The 23,735-nt window shown below is 30.4% G+C and overlaps 4 protein-coding genes and 1 non-coding gene across 5 annotated transcripts; 4 read left to right on the top strand and 1 right to left on the bottom strand.

Annotated features, from left to right (window-relative positions):
- Nucleotides 1-2,848: 2,848 nt before the first annotated feature.
- On the bottom strand, nt 2,849-6,576 carry LOC101203500 (peptide methionine sulfoxide reductase A1). The gene is made up of 2 exons (XM_004146848.3): nt 5,938-6,576; nt 2,849-3,332 (listed from the first exon to the last, which is right to left on the bottom strand). Exons 1-2 carry the CDS (start codon nt 6,490-6,492, stop codon nt 3,081-3,083), a joined length of 807 nt encoding a protein of 268 aa, XP_004146896.2. The 5' UTR covers nt 6,493-6,576; the 3' UTR covers nt 2,849-3,080.
- Nucleotides 6,577-13,232: 6,656 nt separating this feature from the next.
- Nucleotides 13,233-15,622, top strand: LOC101213125 (flavanone 3-dioxygenase 3). The gene is made up of 3 exons (XM_004146887.3): nt 13,233-13,695; nt 13,856-14,103; nt 14,751-15,622. Exons 1-3 carry the CDS (start codon nt 13,450-13,452, stop codon nt 15,325-15,327), a joined length of 1,071 nt encoding a protein of 356 aa, XP_004146935.2. The 5' UTR covers nt 13,233-13,449; the 3' UTR covers nt 15,328-15,622.
- A 688-nt stretch (nt 15,623-16,310) lies between these two features.
- On the top strand, nt 16,311-18,492 carry LOC105435175. The gene is made up of 2 exons (XM_011654798.2): nt 16,311-16,566; nt 18,175-18,492. The coding sequence occupies exons 1-2, from the start codon at nt 16,311-16,313 to the stop codon at nt 18,321-18,323; spliced, it is 405 nt and encodes a 134-aa protein (XP_011653100.1). The 3' UTR covers nt 18,324-18,492.
- A 1,546-nt stretch (nt 18,493-20,038) lies between these two features.
- On the top strand, nt 20,039-22,373 carry LOC101203748 (pre-mRNA-splicing factor CWC25 homolog). Its single transcript, XM_004146849.3, has 4 exons — nt 20,039-20,358; nt 20,515-20,653; nt 20,748-20,912; nt 21,377-22,373. The coding sequence occupies exons 1-4, from the start codon at nt 20,171-20,173 to the stop codon at nt 22,136-22,138; spliced, it is 1,254 nt and encodes a 417-aa protein (XP_004146897.1). The 5' UTR covers nt 20,039-20,170; the 3' UTR covers nt 22,139-22,373.
- Nucleotides 22,374-23,244: 871 nt separating this feature from the next.
- On the top strand, nt 23,245-23,316 carry TRNAH-GUG. Its single transcript has one exon. It is a non-coding gene; the product is annotated as a tRNA-His (tRNA).
- Nucleotides 23,317-23,735: the final 419 nt, after the last annotated feature.

Here is a 23,735-nt window from a genome sequence, read left to right as displayed (position 1 = left end):
ACTATATAGATGGTAGCGATAGATGTACAAAGTTTATTAAGGTCATTGTCACGTTTAAAGATATTTCTGAACTCTGTGATCAAGTTGAAATTTTTGTACTTTGAATTGAATTTGATTTAGCATTTTTTGAAATCTCTTGGTTATGAAATGTTGTTACCCTAATGAGTTAAGATTTTCGTTGATGCATGCCGTTTAAGACCTCAATTCTCATATGGTTATGTGTGTATAATTTTTGTTGAGCCAACCGTAAGTATAACTCTATTGTATATGATTTAGCTACATAAAGGCTTACTTTTCACGAGTGAACTATACATTTCCTTTTAATTCTTTTATTTTTGTTTGTTCTACTAATAATTTAATTGAACCAAACTTTTTATTTTCAAATTTAGCTTTGATTTGGGTTGGAAACACTTTAATTTTTCTCCTTTTTTGTTCAAATTTCCTTTACAAGAAAAGTGATTTTTCCTTTTGTGTTTTTTTTGTTTTTGGCAAAATTAAAATTTAAGAACGAAATTGGAAAGTAAAGAAAAAAGAATTCATGGTTGGGAATGGAAACACTCAATGATTGTTCCCTGACATGAATGCCCACGAGTGGTCATCTCATGCTTCACCTCAATCGCACGGCGCTTATACTGCCACGTTTTAAACTTTAGTCCCAAACCATAAATTTAGTTTTTAGTCTAACTTTTTTTAAAGTCAATTTCGACATGAAAATTAAGATTTATTAAAAATAGTAGGTTTGAAATTAATAGTTAAAAATTGAGAGTAAAAAGTATTACAAAAATCAAAATAACATTTCAATATTTTATTCATAAAATTGAGATCAATATTTTTACATTATAGTCATGTTTTTTTTTCTTCTAATGGTTGAAAATCACTCAATTTTTCTTAAAAAAAAAAAGAAGAAAAAGAAGGAAAATCACATAATTTAGAGAAAAAAGATAGGTGGAGGGCGACAATTAGAGAAGAGGGGAAGTGAACCGACGACGTGTCGGCCGCGATGCTTGTGCTTCACATGTTGAAAAGGAAAGGTGTGGGGGATGCCCTAAGTCCCTACCTGTGTAATGTATTACTTCAGCATTTTCAATATTATTTCATTTACCCCAAAAAATAAATAAGTTAAATTATATACTTGGTCAACATTTTTTTCCACTTAATTGTTCACCGACACTCCTTCCTCTTAAATCTTTTCATATATATATACACACACATACACATGTGATTGTATTGTATTGGTAAGAGAGTTTGGTTACATACTCTCAAACGTTTGTTGCCAACGAAAGCTTAAAGTGTATTGATAGTCACCAAAATATTTGAGTTGAATCTCCTTAGTTCAATTGTTGTATTAAAGAAAAGGTTTGATTGAGAGTGTCGTTCGATTGTTGTTCTTCTCTCTACCTTTAAAGCATTGTTAGTGGGAGTATTAATTAAAAATAAATAAAACATATTGCTAAAAGTAACACATGTAACTTTTAACTAAACTTAGCATTCAAAGTCGTTTTGATGAAAGAAGAATAATTTTTTATCACCAACAAACAAAGGTAATATTGCTTGAACTTATTCAATGATATCAAAGATGTGACACTTTATCCCACCCGCATGACCTAAATCGAATGGGGGCGAAAAATCCTTTTTAGTACAAGGACTAGGAGGATTTTTTTTCCTTTCCTTTTTGTACTTAAGTAACCGTTGTAACAATTGAATTCTTCAAATGAAATAAGTAACACTAATCTCTAAAATAATAATTAAAAAAATATAAAAATTAAGTGTCAATTTTTATTAAGAAACGACCTTATCTTTTTTAATTTCTTTTCTTTAAATGGTATTAATATTGTTTACGAAACAAATTAAATAGTGTTACAAATGGTTGAAAGTATATGACTAAATTGTAAGCAACTAAAGCGTAAGAATTGTTACTTTCATAAACAAAAAGCTTAAAATGAGACGAAAACAATTTTGTTTCCAAAGAACAAAAGAGGACATATGAGAAGAATTAAAAAGGGAAGAAAAGAAAAACGTATGGACTAAAGTTTTCGTTGTGTTCATCACAACAAATAATTTGGCTTGATTTGAGTGGTGGGTATTTTGACACACCAAACACCTTAGAGATACTTTCTTTTGTCATTGTCATAAAATATTTGACTGTTTCCCCCTATTTTAACATAAAGCAAATACAATACAAAACCTCCAATAAGTAGTAGCAAGTGGTGCAATAAACAATTGCATACATCAATAACAATGCCTAAAAGATGTCAATTTATTCAAAGAGAATGGCATGGAGAAAATCCTTATGAATCAATTGTATTATTCTTTTTAATTTCTACTTCCTACTACCATACTATCATGGAGAAAATTCTAACATAAATGGCAAACAGTTCGGACAAATATTTAAATTTTCATCTTCTATATTTGTTGCTAAAACTAAATTAGAGAAGTCATGAGCATGATGAAATTTTTTTAAATAATAATAAAAAACAAACTATTTTAAAAAAATCATTGCACTCTAACTTTGATAAAACATTAGACCTCAAATTTGCAAGTTTTTAAATTAAATCTCCAAACGGGAAAAATAAAATTAAACTCTCAAATAAGTTTAAATCATTTGAGAGTTCAATTTATACAACCATTATCATTATTATAAGTTTATGACCCAATTTTAACACTTGTGTAAGTGTGAAGGCTTAGAAAGTACGAGGGTGTAATTACAACTACGGTGATTATTGCAATTGGTCCAAAATCTAATAAAATTAATGAACAATAACCAAACTTTCAGTAGACTAATGCAGTTCACGAAACATCAGAACCTGACTTTCAAGACCAAAAAACCAGAACCAGCACTACCATGAACTAACCCATGTGGCTTCCACAAGATTTTTTGACCAAGAAATTAAGGGAAAGCATCCTTGCAAGTTGCAACCACGTATTCATTTATTGATAAAGCCAAACCAATTACAGATAGATACACACATTCGAATTCTTATTACAAGTATGTCTGATAGAGCTCGTCTAATCTAGTCATAATTGCATATGGAATACTATAATCTTGAGCTTCAAACCAACATTACCTGCTAAGAACTTAACTAACCATAGCAGCGGATTGGGTCGTTACAGCCTTTGGAAGCAGATTGCTTGAAGCCAAATCGACCTCCTTTCTCGAGATATTGTTGATGGTATTCCTCCGCTCGGTAGAACTTCTTGGCAGGAAGAATCTCGGTCACAATCTTTCTGTTCAATGTCTTCTGGTGGCGTTCCATTGATTCTCGAGCAGCTTTCTCTTGTTCAGGAGTGTAGAAGTATATGCCAGATCTGTATTGTGTTCCCACATCATTTCCCTGTAAATCCAAAAGATTATGATCACAATTACTTGCATTTAGGGAAGAGGATGAACAGAAAAGATTCAAATGCAAAACAATGACAAGTTATCTCGGAGCTAAACATCATATATAATATATCTTTTGGAATAAGAAATAAATAAGTAGCTCAAACTGAAGAATGGTCTTTAAAAGAGAAGAAAAAAAAAAAAAAAATTAGCCTTATTGTAATCCTTGAAAAATACTTCTTCTTCCCCTTAGTTGGTTGGAAGGAGATTAGTACGTAACCTGTGATGCTAATCAAGTATGGGTCCGTATCCCCTGAAATCACTGATTCAAAAGCTTGGAAACTTTCATATCTCCAATCATAAAAGAATATGATTAAAAGCATGCTTTAGAGTAAATGTGAACACATCACTACAAGTCTCTGACCAAGACCTAAAATGGGAAACCTTTGGAAAAAGTACATGGTTGTATATGGTGTTTACTGTTTCAAGCAAAAGGAGCCACAAGAAGAACTCAACTTTCTTTAGAATTTCACATTTGACCCCCACCCCCAACAAACAAATGAAAACGCAACCAAGGAAACCATGTCAATCAACTATACTAAAATAGCACTAGCTACATCCACAACTGATAATTACATATATGATAAAACAAGGCAAACATTGAGAAATAGCTTTCTAAAGATTCAGGGAAGTGCCTTTCAAAACACATAGGATCTTCGACCATTGGAATGATGTCCTTGCTAAAAAAAAATCATTTATTTATTATTTTATTATTTTTTTCTTTTTTGGGATAACAACATAAACCTACAACATTCATGTGTTCAACAAAACTAGTAGTCTAGTAGTCGTAGGAAATTAATTCCTAGGTATGTGGCTACCATGGATTGAACCGATGAACTCTTAGTTAATTATTGAGAGTATGTCTCCTTTTTTACCACAAGACCAACCAATGATGGTTCCATCAATCTAGTTGAAATGTCCAAGTGCACCCCTTGATCCATGGTTACATGCTCATTGTGTAATTCTTTTGTATTATGAGCTTTTGTCTCATTATTACTATATCAATAAAGAGGCCGTCTCCTTCAAAGAAAACAACCCATGATGGTTCCAAAAAACGAACTCCTTTTTTTAATTAGTAAAAGCAATTGTATATTTCAAGCAGTATCAATTCCAAAAAGAAAATGCTGTAGCCACTCAGTCAAAAAACAAAACATTCTTCCTAGTTAAATTATCCACACTCAAAAAGTTCAATGGAAAAATACTACAGCCAATCGATCAAAATAGAAACAATCTTCTCAGATAAATTCACAGCCCTCAAAATGTTTCAAGGAAAAATGCTACAGCCACTCAGTCAAAAAAGGAACATTATTCTCAACTAAATGCTCAACCTCTTCAAAACTCCATCATCAAATGCTCTACCCTTAAATCTTAAAACCAAAAGAGACATGAATAAGAAAGTTAATATACGATCAAAGTACCCTCTATTGAAATTAAGAGGTTACTACTTTGCCAATTTCATTTCTTCAATAAAAACTTATCTTCCAATTGAAGAAGCACAATGTAACACGAGTGTGGCAACGGAGACACAAACTAGCATATCCAATGTAGGTGACCAACCATCAACAGTTTTTATTTCACTCGATAGTTGATACTCTGAGCATGCATCTTTGAGGAATGTTTACAACTGCCTAACATCCTACTTTATATGAGCTTAACATTTTCTTTCTTTCTTTCTTTCTCTTTTTATGAGATTAACCACTTTCAATGAGAAAAGAGAAATGAAATAATAAAAGGAAAATAAAAGACCAACCCACAAAAAGAAAGAAGCACCCTACAACAAAAAGGGACACAGACTATGCAAAATAACTCCTACAGAATAGTTACAAAAAATAACCTTTTAAATCGAAGCCCACAATGAAACATAATAACAAACAGGGGACCAAACATCACCAGGATCCCTGCCCACACCTCTAAAACCCTACTATTCCTCCTAACCTACAAAACTCACAAAATAGCACATACACCCGCAAGTCAAAGAAAGCAACTCTTCTCCCCACGGGGCGGGTGCTTAACATTTCTTAATCATATACTCATGTGTAAATACTTATTAAAATAGCCATCTTTCATCTGATTCACATTATTTAAAGCCAGGAAACACTATATCAATACATGAGCCATTCATGTGTAGCAAAGCAGAAGGAAAAATTCGCAACTTTCGGTATGGCCATGAAAGTACAATACTGTAAGTAACAAGGCATAAACAGAAACAAAACATCCCTTCATGAATTTTTAACTCAGTGACTATTTTTCCTCTACGTTACTAGTATATATTTCATAAGCATGGATAAGCTTGCTTTCCTCCCGAGTCCTGAAACAAATAACACATAAGGATTGACCAGTCCAAGTCGTTAAACAATCCACGACAGAGAAATTGAACTCAAATATGATATTGGTAAACATCGAAGCTTCAATTCTAAAAAAGATAGCGAAATCTCAATATAACAACTTCAAAAATTCCAAAAGAAACTACCCAAACAAAGGCTAACCCAGAATTGAGGCATGAACCATAACACATCAAAAAAATTGATTAAAAAGAAAAAAGAAAAAAACCAACCAACCTGGCGATTAACAGTAGTGGGATCATGTCGAGCCCAAAAAGCATCAAGCAGAGACTCATAACTGCATTCTTTAGGATCATACTGAACCCGAACAACCTCAGAGTGATAGGTCTGCCCCGTACAAACATCTTCATACGTAGGATTATGAACATGCCCTTGAGTGTACCCGACCTCTGTTTTGGTCACACCGGGCACTCTCTGAAACCCCAATTCGACGCCCCAAAAACAACCAGCCCCAAATTGGGCAAACTGCTGGCCAGGGGCAGGAATGTCATCGTCGGGACCTTGAGCAATGGCGGACATCTCCGGCGAGGGTTTGGAGCCGAAACCAAGCTTGTTCAAGAGATTCATGGAAGGGGGTTTTGAAGAAATGGGTCGATGGGTTTTGGGGAAAGGAGAGATGGGTTTGATTGAAAAATTGGATTGGACGAAGGGTTTGGAGAAATTAGGAGTGGGTTTTGAGAGAGAAGAGGAAATGGGAAGCAGCAGAGAAGGAAGAGTTGAAGAAGAAGAAGAAGAAGAAGAAGAAAAGGGTAAGGCTAAGTATTTGAGCATTGTGAGACGAAGACGTGTTGGAATATAAAATCTTGTTCCTCAAGGGATCAGTCTCTTCAAGAAATTGTTGTGAATTGCCATTGCCATTTCGAGGGAACTTCTCTTTTTCTTTTTTCTTACATTTCTAAATATAATTATATATTATATGGACAATTTTTTTAGATGATAATTTTATAAATATTTATAAATATAGCAAAAATGTTAAATCCAATTAATGATATTTTTGTTATGTAATTTAATATTGATAAATATTTATCGATATATCACTGTGATTATTACTACTAAACAATAACATTTTGTATTATATTTTAAAAGTCATTCTACTAAATTTAAAAATATATTTTTATTTATTGTAATTGTTTGGTTTTTAAAAAATAAACTTACAAGCATATTTTCATCCATGAGTTTTTTTTTTGAATTATCCATAGGAATTTCATTGTTTTTTTCTATGACATTTATGCATAGGAATTTCTCTATTAAATTTTACTTAAGTTTGAAGTTTATTAAATACAAAGTTATAAAATTTAAAAATAATTGTGGAAATTTTCTATAAAATTTATCCAATAAAACATGTAATAATATGAGTGTTTCAGTGTTTAATTACATCATTGAATTTTCCATTTTTTGTAAAAGTAAATGCTCAAAATAGAAATTTAACTCAATTAATTCAAAATAAAGAAAAAAAGAAAATTAATTATCACAATATTGTTATTATAATAATCATAATTATTATTATTATTATTAAAAAATAATAAAACATATTTGGTCTTTTTCTACTTATTTAATTGAGGCACTTTGTTGGTAGTAAAAACTAATGATAAATTAAATAAACAAACAAATGATAAGGAATTGATAAGATAGGACAACTACTTGAATTTTGTCTAAATATTAACGGTATAGTTATCTCAATAAAAATGTTTTAAAAAGTTATAGGTTGCAAGGATTATGGAGTTGTTTGTAGCCTTGATGAGTATAACGAGTTTGAAAATTATATGTCTAGAAAGTATATATCTTTGGAGATTCAAATATTTGTGTTTAAGGGTGCATAATTGTTTTGCATGCGTTCGTATGACTCAACTTTTATGTTAAAGACGACATCTGATATTGTTTCTTAAATTCTTTCTAATTTATTTTTGTGATTATTATTTTTATTTTGAAACTTTTTTTCAATAATTTTATCTTTGAATAAAATATGAATTGCATTTTTTTTTTATGTTTTTAATTTTTTTTGAATCTTTTAAAGAGTTTTTGTTTGTAACGAACAAAAACAACAATTAACCAACTACAATTTTCTTTGCAAAAATATATAGTTAGATAAGAGGAAAAATATCAAAAATAACAAACATTTGATAGATACTGATATTTTTCTATTAGTGATCAATCACGTTGATAGCTAGTGAAATTATTGTTTTATTTGTTTGTTTATTTTCAATATTCTATTTTTCTCAATTTGGTCAATATTTTCTTTTTGTTTATTATAAATAAAATATGCATGGTCAAATTAGAAAACATAAAACAAATAATTTATAAATTAATTAAATAATTATAAATATTTATGAGTTTGGACTTTGAACAAACACTGTCACCTCTCATAAAATATTTATAGGTTTTAATAATCAAAACCAATTAACGTTTTTAAACTAATTAAAATACATATTAAAAAGTTTTAAAAAACACTTTTTATGAGTTTTCCATTTTGATACAAAAATTAATTTTTTTAAAACTAATTGCATATTTGGACTACATTTTCAACCGTTTATTTTTAAAAATTGAAGTATTTGGACTCAAAACATATTTTAAACAATTCTTTAAAAAAAGTTCAAACTAAAATGAATTTCTTGAAAATTATTATTTTTTAATTCAATCCAAACGGACTATGAATTTGTAAAGATGGTTAAAAATAAAAAATCAAACAATCGAACACAAATGATTTTTATTTCAAATACTTAAAAGCATATATATTTTATGAATACTAAATTAAGAATTATACTGAAAGCACAAAATATCGCAAAAAAAGAAAAAAAAAAAGAAAAAAGAGGAATGAATTTTGTTATATTTTTTAAACCGTTTTAATATTTTACTACTTTTAAAAAAAAAATTAACTAGTAAGGATATTTTATTAACTTTTTGAGTATGTACAAATGTACACTAATTGAACACCATAGTAAATATGTATATATACACATACTTCTTTATTGCATAATCATTTGAGTTTGATAATAATATAGACAAAATTTAGCTACAATGTAACATTTTACGACTTAAATATATAATATATAATATTTAAAAGAGTTTATCACCAAAATACTTTGTATGTATGTAGAAATAATTGTATACATAGATTACACACATACACATATTCATCAATATTTGAATGAAGTATTGATATATATCATATACACGATAAATTAGATAAGTATTGAGATTGAACAAACATGATAAAATACACTCATACATACATTTTAATTACATAATTCAAGTATTCAATAGTAATACACATCAAAGTTGAGTTGACTCATGATGTAACAATATTTGTGCGGCTTCGTATTATAGCATTTGAAAGAGTTTATTACTAAATACTTTGTATGTATGTATACATTATCTATGAATTATCCAAATACATAAATTTATACAAATTCATATTTATTAATATGTCAACTCTAATTATTAATATAAAAGATTATAATTTGAAAGGTCGAAACTAATAATTCGTCATGGATAAATCGGTGATTGTGAGTACGTATATTTATAATATTAAGTTATACCAAAGTTTTCAGTGCCAGACTAAATGTTAAAGATGGCATGAAGTAAGGTCAAAATGGAAAGAGGAAGAGGAGAGCAGAAATTAGGGCATTGCAATGAAGCCAATGAATATTATTCAAAGCAAAGCCTTTCCACTTTCCTTTTTCCTTTTCCTTTTTCTTTTCTTCTCTTTTTCTTCCACAAAGTATCATTTTGAATTTTCTGTAAGAAACATGTCCAAGTCCATGGAGGCAATGTGAACAAAGATTTTTTTTTTCATAAAGAAGATTATTTGGTTGGATAAGATTTAGAAATTATATATATATATATTATTTTGTCAAAAAAAGAATAATATATTTATATATATATTAGGAAACAAAGAATAATATATATTTTTATTTGATTTTATGTGTTTTTTACTTTGAGGGTTTTTTCCTTTTACCTATTCTTAGCTCCTTCTCAATTTTGTGCTTGTCATAAAACATATATAAAAAAAAATTAACATCATATTAATATTATTGATCCACGTTTAGTGGGTAAATTAGCCTTTTAAATCTTCTAGACTAAGTTCAGGCACCAAAAACCACATCTAAAAAAGTGTAAATAAAATAAGTTTTGTAAGATTTATTGTTAATTTGTATAATGATTAATTAAAAGGTTATGATCTCTTATTCATTTTTTTTTGTTTTTATCAATCTTGCTTTCTTCTAAAAATGGAATTAATTCACTTGTTTTAATATTTGGGGTTTATAATTTATCAGTAAAAAAGATGTGTCCTTTGTTTGTAGTAGTTGATCTTTTAATTTTATGGTAGAATATATTAATGTTACTATTGGATGCTAACATAATTCCAAAGCATTGTATATATTGTGGCTAGTTTTACATATCATAAATCAATGTAATAAACTTTTTAATTAAAGAAAATAAAAATATGTAAATTAAATAAGAATAAGTAAATCAGACAGAGACATGAGAATACTTTTTTCAACTTAATTCATCAAACTGTCTTTCAATAAAAATCTATGAACATTTATCGTAAACTTTTCGAGTTTGGTTAGATTGGTTGTTTTCATAACATCCAAGTGGTTGATGTGTAGGTTGAGGATTATAAGACAAACGACTTGTGTCTTCATTGTAATCTCAATTGTGGTACTCTTTTAGATTTTGTCTCTCTTGATTCATGAGTTTGGATTATTTACTTTTTTTTCATCGTTCTCGATACAAAAATTTCACTTGATTTGATGAAAACACTTAAATCATTCACTATTTGAATGAATTATTTTCTTGAGAAAATTAAAATTTTTTTATGGGTGTTTAGTCTTCGAGGAGATTACTATTGTTGATCGTCTTCAACATCTCTCCATCCTAGCTAGTGTCCTATGTATCAAAGTCATAACGTTCCAAATCCCTTGCTTGTCTTTTTTTTTTTCATTGTTCTATACTTTTGCTTTTGAAAATTTTATGGTTTTGGTTCTATAGCTTTGTATTAGCTTTTCAATCTTTCTTTTATCTTATTTTCTAATTGATAATATTCATTGTAATCACCTTTCATATGGTTTATAGATGTCTCCTTACTTCATTTATTCATAAAAATGTTTCTTATCTAAAAATCATTTATGGCTATCTTGCATATTCATCTCGACGAAAAAGAATTCTTACGACACCTTATTTATTATAGTTGTCGTCGGAAAGACAATTCTCTTCTTACGTTAAATTGATTCGAATGGAGATAGTTCTAGAAGACTCATATTAGTTAAAGATAGTTTCTAAGTAAATAAATAAATATTGATAATAATTTTTCTTTCTATAGATTAATTTAGAATCTCAATTGCAATAACAATAAAATTACACTAATACTAGTAGTAATAATGATCAAAATGAAAGCAAAATTAATCAAATAAGTTTATATAGGAGAAGATAGACCCCATGTGTCAATGAAAGGGAGAAATCGATCTTGGTTTTAGGACTTACATCTTATCAATTAAGCTATATCGAATAAGCAAATGGGCAGGTGATCAAGTGACCTAATAGAGTATTGCTAAAATAAAAGATGATTCCTAAAGTTAATAGTTGAGCCGAGAAGTAACCTCCAAAGAGGTAGTAAACTTCGATAATTGTAACTCAAATTAAAAGATTGATCTAGTCCTTTTCCCCATTGACACTAACAAACCCCACCACCTACCAAAACTAGAGAAGTATAAGACACCACTAAGGTATAAATAGAAGAACAATCCCTAACAATAAGAGACGACAAGCAATATCACCCTACTCACCTCAACATCATTCTTGTTTAATACTTAATTTAAGCATTGAAACGTGTCCAAAGAATAAGCACTAAACATGTTTAAGATCCTACTTGTACAACTACACATGGACCCTTTACAATCAAGTCAGTTTGAACCAAAAATCCCAGAAATTTTTACTATTACTATAATAAGTCAATACCATAAATGAATAACAATGAACTAATATAATTCAAATCCTGGCCCCTACACTAAAAGAAACAATGAACTAATGCATTTTTCTAAAATAAACAAAAATGAACTAATAATGATTCTTATTTGGTGTGAGCTGTATCAAATTAAAGAGAAAAAAATAGTAAAGTACTAATGGGTAAAGATAATGGAAATATGCCACCAAACCATGAAGACCACATTAAATCAAAATAAAATCACAAGTACCAATTTAGTGATATAACCATAAGACATTCATAATCAGAAACATATAGTAGAAGAAGGAAACTTCAGAGTCCTCAACCCCCCATAATAGATAATATGTATAATAAGAGAAAGGTGGTAGTTGGAGGCGCACCTGGACACAAGCATCAAGGTGGACAAAAACTCGGCCTCACAATATCAAAATCTGTTTCTTCTACGCGTTATATATATACATTTTAAATTTTCCAAATACTAATATAATAAAATCTTTATTTCTCTCTCCCCTTCCTCTTTTTACTCTCAACTTGCTTCTTTCCTTAGCGGTGCCTTCCCAGATTTACAGCTTACATTATTATTATTATGACATAATTATTTTTTATTAATATTTCCCTTTAACTACAATTCCGAACTTTTCTATCACTCTCATTATTGTTCTTCTGTTTTCATTCCCATATATTACTAAAATACTTACCATTATCATTAATTATTTTGACTCCACCTTACAATTTACAAACTTCTTTTTCAATTTATACTATTTTTTTTCTTCTTAACATAGTTTTTTTTTTTTCATTTTTATAATTCATTGTGGACGTTTCTTTTGGTTGGATGAGTTTTATTTTTTCTTTTTTCTATGAGTATTCTAAAGTCAAATTATAAAAAGTATAAACTCAACAACAAAATCAATCTTGAAAAGTCAAACCTAATTTTTTTATAAAAAAATAAAATATTCAATGATGGTGTAATAATGAACCACATAATACTTATTAGTTTGCATAATATAACAACAATGGGATATAAATTTGAAATTCTTTTCTCTTATAAATACATGAAAACCTTTATGGAAGAATACTTTTCTCTTATAAATACATGAAACCCTTTATGGAAGAATTTTCAGAGGGTGTTTTTTGGCACAAGGATTTTGGGAGTAGGAAGAAAAAAATATGGAGTTATATAAACTTCACTCTTTGTTTGGTTCGAAGAGTTTGTGAGTCACACTACTAAAAAACATCAATTTATATGCTATCAATTTTTTATACTATAGGTTTCAGCTCTCAAGACACTAAAACTCTTACTATTCAACTTTTTATCTCAAACACCATTTGCATATTCAAGAAAACTAAAGGAGACCTGGAGAAAGTAATATTATGTTGAAAACCCTACTTGCATATCATTGAAGGGTTAAATTAAACTTCTCTCCTATTAAATGAATACCCACGTGGTACAAGGATAGAGTCAACAATATCAAATTTTTTTCTTCTATGATTTTTAAATTAACCTAAATTTTGAAAAGACAGAACTAAAGGAAGAGAATTACTATCATCCCTTTTAATTTGTTTTTGTTTCCATCCATCAAGTAGATACAATTTATGCTAAAAGTAACACTTTGGTTTTTTGCTCAAACCTTCGAAGACCTCCTTTTCAATGAAAATCCTTTATGGTCTGAATTCAAAGCAACAAAAGTTGCAATGATATCTATATAAACCCAACTATGTGATCACAAACCACATTATTCTTCTTTTCTTCTAATTCATCTACTTCTTTGAAAATTCATTTTCTTATGACAATGGGTTTAAATGGTGAGAGTTCAGGCACATTTCCTACAGGAAAGACTGCACAAGAGAAAGGTTTAAGTTATGTCCCTAATGCTTATGTGATTCCTGCTCCACACCGCCCAAGTATGTCGCCTGAGATCGCCATTGTTCCTATCATTGACATGGCTTCTCTAAGATCAAGTGACTCAGTTCAAAGGTCCCTTGCCACTGAAGAGCTCAGAAAAGCTTGCATTAGCCTAGGCTTCTTTCAAGTAAGTTTCAAGCAAACCGACCTACCTATGCACCGTCATCTTTTAGGCATTGTTAATACTAATTCTAGCTGGTTCGATTCTTCGTATTGATCTAGGAAACTGGAAAGATTTATATGATCAGTTAAATCTCTTAACCAATTAGATCTTTTTTTCTCTTCAGATAATCAATCATGGAATCACTGAAACAGTGATGGAGGAAGCACTTAGCCAAGCTAACGAATTCTTCAACTTACCACTGAAGGAGAAGATGAAGTATAAATCAGATGATGTTTGCAAAGCAGTCAGGTATGGGACAAGCTTGAAAGATGGAGTTGATAAAATAAAGTTTTGGAGAGTATTCCTCAAACACTATGCTCATCCATTGGAAGATTGGATAGACTCCTGGCCCACCAATCCACGTAATTATAGGTAACTAAATATTTTAATTTTCCATCCCGCACTTATTTTTCGCTTCCTGATTACCATATGAAAATTTTAGTACTACACTAGAAGGCGGTTCAAGGAAATTCAACTCGAAGATACCATGAAACCATTAAACCGCCAAAAGAAAAGCACCGCTATACATATGCTGCCGCCTTTGAACCAGATTTCCAGCTAACCAATGTTGCTTTTTTAGTTTATGCTAACGTTTAATATGGTCGAAGAGTCAGAATTTTTCTAATGCATACGCAGCAAAAGATATTGAGGGATACTTCTTCAATGAACCATAAATATGGGAGTCCTAATGCACACCATTAAATGACAATCAAAACATGACAAGAGTCGCAATGCACATACGAACAAACATATCGACGCCTCCAATGAAAATATCTATATCAACGGATATTCTAAAAAAATAAAAATACATCACTGACCCCTCCCTCCCTCCCTCCCTCCCTCCCTCCCTCCCCCTCCCTCCCCCTCCCCACCCCCAAAAAAAAAGACTGTTACTTAATCTTTAGCTATAAGAAAATATTTTCTTCAGAAATATGTCCTTGTGATTATATGTATGTATGTATGTATGTATGTGTATATATAGACACACACACTATAATATATATCTACACCCGTTTCAGGGAAAAGATGGGACGATACACCAAGGAGGTGAGAAAAGTGAGCCTAGAGATAATGGAAGCAATAAATGAAAGCTTGAATTTAAGTCCAACATACCTCAGCAGCAAAATGGCTGAAGGAGTCCAAGTAGTGGCAGTAAATTGCTATCCCCCATGTCCACAGCCAGGGGTCGCACTCGGGTTGCCACCACATACAGACTACAGTTGCATAACCACAGTTCTTCAAAGCAGCCAAGGCCTTGAAGTCATGGACCCAGCTGATGGGACATGGAAGATGGTCCCAAAGATTGATGGTGCTTTGCAGGTCCATGTGGGCGATCATGTGGAAGTTCTTAGCAATGGCCTTTACAAAGGAGTTGTCCACAGAGCAACTGTCAATTCGGAGAGAACAAGAATCTCCATCACAAGTCTGCATAGCTTGGGAATGGACGAGAAAATGAAACCTGCCGAAGAACTTGTGAATGAACACAATCCTAAAAAGTATAAAGACAGCAGCTTCAATGATTTTCTCAAATTTCTCTCCAGCAATGATCTAGCAGAAGGAAAGAGCTTCCTGAACACACTCAAGCTCCAGGACTAGTGTTCAGGTTTTAGACTAATGTTTGAAATTAGTTTATTTTATTATGAAGGTAATGATATATAGTCATTTACAATAAAATTAGATTGCATATGGTAGAAATTAAGACAAAAAAGAATAAGAAAGAGTAGTGTTTCACTTTAGCCATTGTGTTTGATAGGATTGGACATCTTTTCCTCCCTTTTATTGTGTTTGCGCAACAAACAAAGCTGTCTTTTTATGGGGGTCTGAAATTTGTAGTGGGATTGTCTCACGGGTTAGATGTTTTTTTTTCAATATATTGCTTCTGTTTTCACCACACATGTTATAAGGAATGTTTGCACTCTTTCTTAATGATATATAAATACTAATGTATTTTTCACATGCATTTGCACTTGATTTTTATTCAATTCCTTCTATTCTATTTTCAATTGCACATCAAATAAATATTGTTGTCGTAGAAAAAATGTTAAGCGTAGTTAATGGGATTTATGAAATGACATCGATTTGGATATAATTTGAATAGTTAGAAATCTACACTTAACGTTTACGAGCAGTAGATGTGCATCTATATCCCTAGTATGTAATCTACACGCAAATGTGCATCGATTAAAATGTTAGATTTTCGAATTCACACTCCTATTTGTTGTTTTACTCAAGAAAAAAATAGTCATAATCCAATCCATACGTTTCTCATATATTTCTTCTCAACGCAGCACATTAAGTTCTATTATCAGTAAATGAATGCAAAATTTATACAAATTTAGATTAGAGAAAAGTCAAGTTAATTTACCAATTGAAGTGCACGTTCTTCATTTCCCGGCCACATATCAAACAGATTAGTTGCAAATCAAAAGCCGATTCTTCTTGCTTCGGCAAAATTTTCTCCCTGCAGTTACCACCACATCTCACGCACCAACACACAAACAGTATCACTCCTCAGCCTCTTCCATGTTCTTCAGATCTCCTCATCGAGAAAGAGAATTTTACAGAAAAGGAAAAAGAGAATGTACCGATCAGTGAGCTGGAACCGATTCTCCGACGAATACTACTCGCATTCGGCCCCGTCCTCGAAGCCAGGGCAGTCACTGCGACTATCGTCGTCGTTTGATCATGGGAATAATGAACTTCCAACGAACGATCCGGTGTCGGAAATGGTGAAGCGAGAGAAAGCGCGAGTGAAGTTTGCTGAAACTGCTGTTCATGTGATTCCGTTCGTTTTGCTAATCTGCGCCATTGTTCTGTGGTTCTTCTCCAATCCAGGTAAGTGAAAGTGAAAGTGAAGATGGTAATGGTAATGATTTTGCTTCTTGGAAGCTTGCGTTCCCGCCATTGATGATTGATTTTCATGAAAATTGAATGGAAATTCCCTCATTTTTTAACTCAAACTTAATTCCCTAATCCAAACAAATTAATTCATCACTTTCACTTCTCATAACACAGAAATATATACCGACTTGAAAATTAAGTAAATAAATGTGTAATATATTCCTAACTCTACCAAATTAACCAAAATATATTAAAATATAACACCATCCAATTTTCGAATTTGGTAATTATCATTTATGACTATTGTACGAATAATAATTGAGAATATAACAACATTTGAAAAAAATAGCAAAACTATCGTCTATAAGTTATAGACCAATATTACAACCTGCTCTATGATATTATTTATAGAATTTAGTAAATTTTGCTATATTTATAATCTTTAAAAATTGTTACATACCTGTTATTTTGCTAACAAGTGTATCCTCTCAAATTTTCAGGTTTTGGTCAAAAATACAAAATATTTACCAAACTTTTTAAATTTCTTAAAAATCTCTTTTTATAAATAAATTTGAGTTTTATAAATAAATAAAATGATATTTTTTAAAATAGCAAAAAAATTTTGAATTGTGGTAGAATTTAAAAATTTTACTGAAACTATTTAGGGTAGCAAAATTTTAATCAAACAAAATTCCAAAATATCTCTTTTTTTCTATAAAATATAAATACTTTTTATTTACTTTCAATTTTCTTCGATTTATGTAAATTTTCTTTTCAAAATTTACCTGAGACATAATTGTATTAAATTGTAAAATTATTTAATTCTTTTTGTTATATTTATAAATTAAACAGGTAAAATTTTAATTTTATGTTTAAATGTTAGAGGTTATATCTAGTTAATTTCAAAATTAGTGTTTAATGTTTTTTTCTTTTTCTTTTTTTCTTGAAAAATTGATTTTTTACAAAAGGTGGGTAAGATTATAATAGAAATTTATTTGTTTGGTTATTTACTTATTGTTGTAAACCTTTTCAAATTTTAAGTTTTTTATTTTTTTAGAAAATTAATAAAAGTGTTTTTTTTTTTCCTTTTGAAGATTAGCTTAAAGTTGAATGTAAATTTAGAAGAAGAAAAATGGAAAATGTATTAAGGAATATATGAGATAGCAAATTAACTATCTATATGTTTATAACAAAACAATGAAAAGGATTATTGGATTGACAATACTATTTTTCATTTTCCATTGAATAAAAAAACATTTTAAAAAATTTAAATATCATATAATCATTTGAAAAAAATCAAACATCCAATATTTTAGGATCTTATAATCCTATTTTCTAAAACTTATAAACTAAAATGTACATTTTGAAAATTCGATGAACTAATGGATCTATTGTTATAAACTTGAAGACTAAAAATATTCAATTTTCAAAAGCACATATTCAACGGATCTTGAGAACTAAAAACATAGTCTTTCATAAATATTTTATTTAGATAAATGAATTCTTAGTTAATTTGATGTACACAATGTTCTCTATGATTGTTTTGATCTGTTTGAGTTTTTTTTTTTTTTTTTTGTGTTTACTCTGTGTGGACATAAGTAGATGTGGAGATGAGAGGAGCAACAACAACGGGCATAATAAGGAGCCTGACACTCGAAGGAGAATTTGAGAGTACCCAAACGGAGGCTCTTCCTACTTTCGATGGACCTTTTTCCGACGCTTCAAGACTTCATGATACCATTTTTATATGATCGGTTCGATTAGAGTTTAAATTAACTTTATTATAAGCTCAACGATTTTTGAGCCCATAAAGTTCATTCATTATATTTTTATATTAGTATATACAACAAAGTCATTTATTGACTATCTATTGTGATATACTGGTATCATGTTTCATCCCTCCTCCATGGACTAAAGTTCATTTCTTTAAATTGTTGTTTTTTTTAATGCTCTACTATATATCATATTAATCAAGAAAACACATGTAGATAGGTAGTAAATTAAAATATATCGAACATGTTGTTTTTGTTTTGAGTTTATGCATAAGAAAATATAGCATTCTAGTAACAGTATCGTTCATTTTATTAGTTATTCATGTTTGATGTAACAAACATTAGCGAAACGGCTCATTAGTTTTCAAGTTACATTTGACAATAAGTATGAAAATCATATCATTAACTAGATAATTCACTTTTAGTAATGTTATCATTATCTTGACTTATTAATTATTGGGTTAATAGATATCAACGAGTTTTGTTGATCTCTTCCTAACAAAATAAGAAGACTCACGTTCATCTCTCTTGAATTTTGATAGTACTACTATAGTACACCACAATTCAATTTGTAACTACTTTTTCTCGAGTTTTAATGGTAAAGTGTTTTTATTTAAATAATAGAGTGTTAATAGAAAAAAGTTATTATTAAAGTTGATAGAGTTGTTTAAAATAGGTTTGGTTTGCCCTTTGAATTAAAGTTTTAAATGATGTGATTTCAATTAAATAAACAAAGTACTTAAAACAATGATTTTATGTTTATAAGGTATCCAAATTTTGAATTTTAAAATTTAAAATGAAAACATATATTAATTAAAGATAAAATGGGTATATCATGTTTGGGTAATTTGTTTTGTTTGGATATTTTCAAAAATAGAAAAAAAATTATTTACACTCTATAAAAAAATTATTAGAAAACAATTTTTGTTTTAAGAAGAGTAAATATTTTGTTTAAAATTAGACAATACCACGAAATAATAAATATACAAAAAAATTTGGAATAAGATTGCAACCGCAACAATAGACTACAACCCTTCATCAAGAATAGTGGAGATATCCCTCAAACACCTGTGCTCCAGTAGTCTCGAGACGATGAGAAAGGCCTACTACTATCAAACACCTACGCTCTAGTCTCTCGACAACGAGGAAGGCCTACTGCTATCCAAAAAGCAAGCAAAACGCCAAACATAGCCAACCTAGCTAGCGAGTGCGCATCCAAATCTTGAGCATTTAGAAAAATGAACAACTCCAAACACAAAAGGCGATAAATATACCATTTTTAAACCTAAAAGATGTTCATATTTGAATTATTAACATTGTTACATTAATTAGTATTGGATCATTAATAACATTAGTTTAAAAAAATTAAAAATTTATCAAAAATAGAATATTTGGTAAAATATTTTGACATGTAATAAATCTTTCGATGGTTTTGTTAAGGCATTGTAAATAGTTTGTCATTTTTTTAAATTTTAAAAATATTTATTTTTAAATTTATAAAAGTTAATTTTCATAAATGTAACATGTAAAATAAATCGATCATATTTTTAGATTTAGGTATTTTAGATTGTGGGCATATAGTTTGGTCATTTTTTAAATATTTGTGTAAATATTTTGATGGCAAGTTATATATTTTTTTTAAAAAACCTAATTTATAAATATAATATTAATCACATTTTAATTTTAAACCATAGTTTAAGAAAGAAAAATAATTGTTTTCATAATTTTGTTTTTAGATTTGAAAATCGGATTCTTCAACACAAAACCACACCGCCGGTTGCTGAAAATCCATCATCCGATCCCTAATCTGAAGCTCTGTTACAGACATGGCGTTGAAGTTCTTGAACAAGAAAGGATGGCATACTGGCAGTCTCCGGAACATAGAGAACGTATGGAAGGCGGAGCAAAAGCATGAGGCCGAACAGAAGAAGTTGGACGAGCTCCGCAAACAGATCCTCGAGGAGAAAGAACGCCAGGAGTTTCGTCTTCTTCAAGAACAAGCCGGCCTCGTTCCGTATGTTTCATCTTCCGTCTTTTTATTTTATTTGTGTTCTGTGAATTTCAAAATCTGATTCGATTTCTATGGGGATTGAAACCGTTCGTAGATTAGGGTTTGTGCCAAGGCGATGGCTAGGGTTTAATTAGTTCGATTGATTTGACCAATATGCAGGAAGCAGGAGAGATTGGATTTTCTTTATGAATCGGGTTTGGCAGTTGGGAAAGCTAGCAGTTCCGATGGATTTAAAAGCCTTGAAACCCTACCTAGTTCATCTACCGCCGCAGCTGCCACTGAACCATCTAGTTCCAAGGTACTGTTTCGTTTTTTCGTTGATTTGTGTGCTTTGGCTATCACTTTGTATGCTCAATTATGATGTTTGTTGGATTCTTGTGTTGTTTATGCAGGAAGCCGCTGTCCCTGGAGCTCTGTTTGAGGATAAGCCTCATTCTGCCAATGATACATGGAGGAAACTCCATTCTGATCCTTTGCTCATCATTCGACAGCGTGAGCAACAAGCTCTTGCTCGTGTTAAAAACAATCCTATTCAGATGGCTATGATTCGCAAAACTGTAAGTGTTTTTTAATCTCCTTATTGTTACAACATGGGCTGTGGAAATTTTGTGGAAACATCTTTCTTCCTTTCATTATTTTGTAGAGAGATTTTCTGAACTTCAACTGTTAGTTTGTTCATGGACACTTTACTTTGTGGTTGAGAAATCCGGTGGCCTATCTAAGTTCTAAGTTTTTCCTTTTGAGTTGATGTGATGGATTTCTCTTCATTTCTCTCACCCTTTTGATAGGAGCTAAAGATGAATCTTTGATCAGAAAGTTTCTTTCTACATATCTTCATGGCTAGTCACTTGTGGCAAAAGGACAAATGACGAACTGCCATGTTAAAGAATGTTCTTGTTGAGTTGTGATTGAATCTCAATTTAATTCACTATCGTATCATGTTGAAAGCTCTCTTGTTTGATTTGAAAAATAGATTTTGAGGGTTTGTTTTTTAATTATTTCTTCATATATATAATCATAGGTCGAAGTGGAAAAACACAAGGATAAAAATCCTGATGACAAGAGAGAACGGAAGAAGCACCGCCATAGTAAGTCTAAGCGCCATAAAGATTCTTCTCCAGAAAGAGATTATGATTCTGAAGATGTCAGCCCTGAAAGGCAGAGAAGGAAACATGATCATGACAAGAGTTCAAGACATGATGGCCATTCTCATTCAGAAGATAGAAGAAGCAAAGCAGAAACTAAGAACGAGAGGGACCGTGATAGAGGCTCAAAATATGCTGCACGAACAAGCTATGATCAGTCAGATCGAAAGACATTCAAAAGCAATCCTCATGATTCTGCAGCAGATAGATATCATGACAGATCAAAGAGAGATAGAGATTCTTATGCTACCAATGATAGGGACAGCAGAAGAGTGGGGGAACTGAGATATTATGAATCCAATGCTTCTGAAACTCCTAACGAGTCACGCCACAGGCATCGCAGGCCTACCACAAAGCTTTCAGAAGAAGAGCGTGCTGCTAGACTGCGTGAAATGCAGCAAGATGCCGAGTTACATGAAGAGCAACGATTCAAGCGTTTGAAGAAGGCAGATGAGGATGATGCACTGGAAGCCAAACAAAATGCAGTGCCCTCGAGTCGAAATTTCTTGGACATGGCTCAGAAACGCATGTACAGTGCTGAGAAGGGAGGAAGCTCAACGATCGAGGAGAGTATTCGCCGTAGGACATATTATTCACAGGGTAAATCTCAGATTGAAGCCAATGCTTTTAGACGGTAATCAACATCACTTGTATACTTCTGCTTGTGGTTAGTGTATAATTTGCCTTTTGAAGAATTGCTTTTTCATATATCAATGTGATCTGATCAGATTTGGGTTATGTTGATGGTTAGATTCATATATGATTTGTTTTAATTAAATTGTTGTATTTTCTATTGATATTGATATATATTGTCAACTTATCTAACATTTCTTCTTCCTTATTATGTGAAAATTGTGACCTTGTTTGCTCTTAGCATTTTTTTTTTTTTTGAGTAATTGTTAAAAATATGTTTTGTGATATTCAAAATCAAATCACTATAAAACATACTTTTGTTTAATCAAAATTGATTTTAGTACTTTTAATAATGTTAAATGTTAATTTTATATATCAACATTGAGTTTGAATTATTAAAATCATGTTTTGAAATATTTTTTAATGTTACAAGATCACTACCAAACATACCTTTAATGATCAAAGTTGTTTCTAGTTGTTGTTTTTAACCTTGTTGATTCCTCTTCACGAAATTGTATTGTTCTAACGGTCAAAATAATGGTTACATTAATGATAAAAGATTTGTAAGTTTTTTGGACAACACTTAGATTAGATTGGTTTAATGTCAAACAAGTTGTACACATATTTCAATTTTAGTTTGTCGAGCGGCAAGTTTGATTGTGGTGACTTAAATGCATGATCCATTTGAATCAATTTTTAAAAAATGAAATCTGAAGTGTTTTATCAACCACAAAAGTAGTTTTTAAATACTTTCATTGTTTTAAGTTTCATTAAAAAAATTTAAACAAAAACAATTTTGTTGAAAAAACATTTTCTTTCCGTCAATCCAATCTCATCAAACTCGTACTATGGTTAGTTTGATTAACCTACTTGAAAACTAAGACTTGCAAAAAGTTAGGTTCTCTATATGGTCCTTTCGTTAGTGGTAGTGATCTTCATAAAAATTAAAAAGGATTTCACGTCCTAAGACAAAGGCTTCAAAATTTATGACTAAGGTGTTTGTAATAAAATAACAATGATCCAACTAATTTATATTTGCGATTGTTTACTTAGTACGTAGTTCATCTTTGCAATAATGATATAATTAAAACAATGTTTCTCAAATAAGAATGTGGCTGTAGTTTAGTGGTGAGAATTCCACGTTGTGGCCGTGGAGACCTGGGCTCGAATCCCAGCAGCCACAATTTCTTTTCTTTTTTTCTTATCTTAATTTGAGATATTTTGTTCCTATACTTCTCTCGATTCAAATAATCAAATTGTGTTTCTTTTAAGTGTGAATTAGGCTATTTGTTTGTAAATTTGAGCTTTTCTAAAAATAAATAAATTAAAATTGATTTAAAATGAAAATTACTTTTGTAAAAAGTGTAAAGATGAAAATGATATTTTAACTTCTGTATTTTAAATTTCAAAATTTAAAATCTAGTTATATTGAACACATAAAAGTATTGTTTTCAATATTGATATTGTTTGCATCACATAATCCAAAACTATTTTTCTTTAGAGAGAAAGAAAGATAAATACAAATTGTTCGATAAACACATATTTAATCAAATTATTTACATGCTTCTAGTTCTTGTTGCTAGATTTTGCTAATTCTAAATG

Source organism: Cucumis sativus, chromosome 4, assembly GCF_000004075.3.
Source record: "Cucumis sativus cultivar 9930 chromosome 4, Cucumber_9930_V3, whole genome shotgun sequence".
NCBI classification, from domain to species: domain Eukaryota; kingdom Viridiplantae; phylum Streptophyta; class Magnoliopsida; order Cucurbitales; family Cucurbitaceae; genus Cucumis; species Cucumis sativus.
This window is presented reverse-complemented; position numbering and strand designations above follow the sequence as displayed.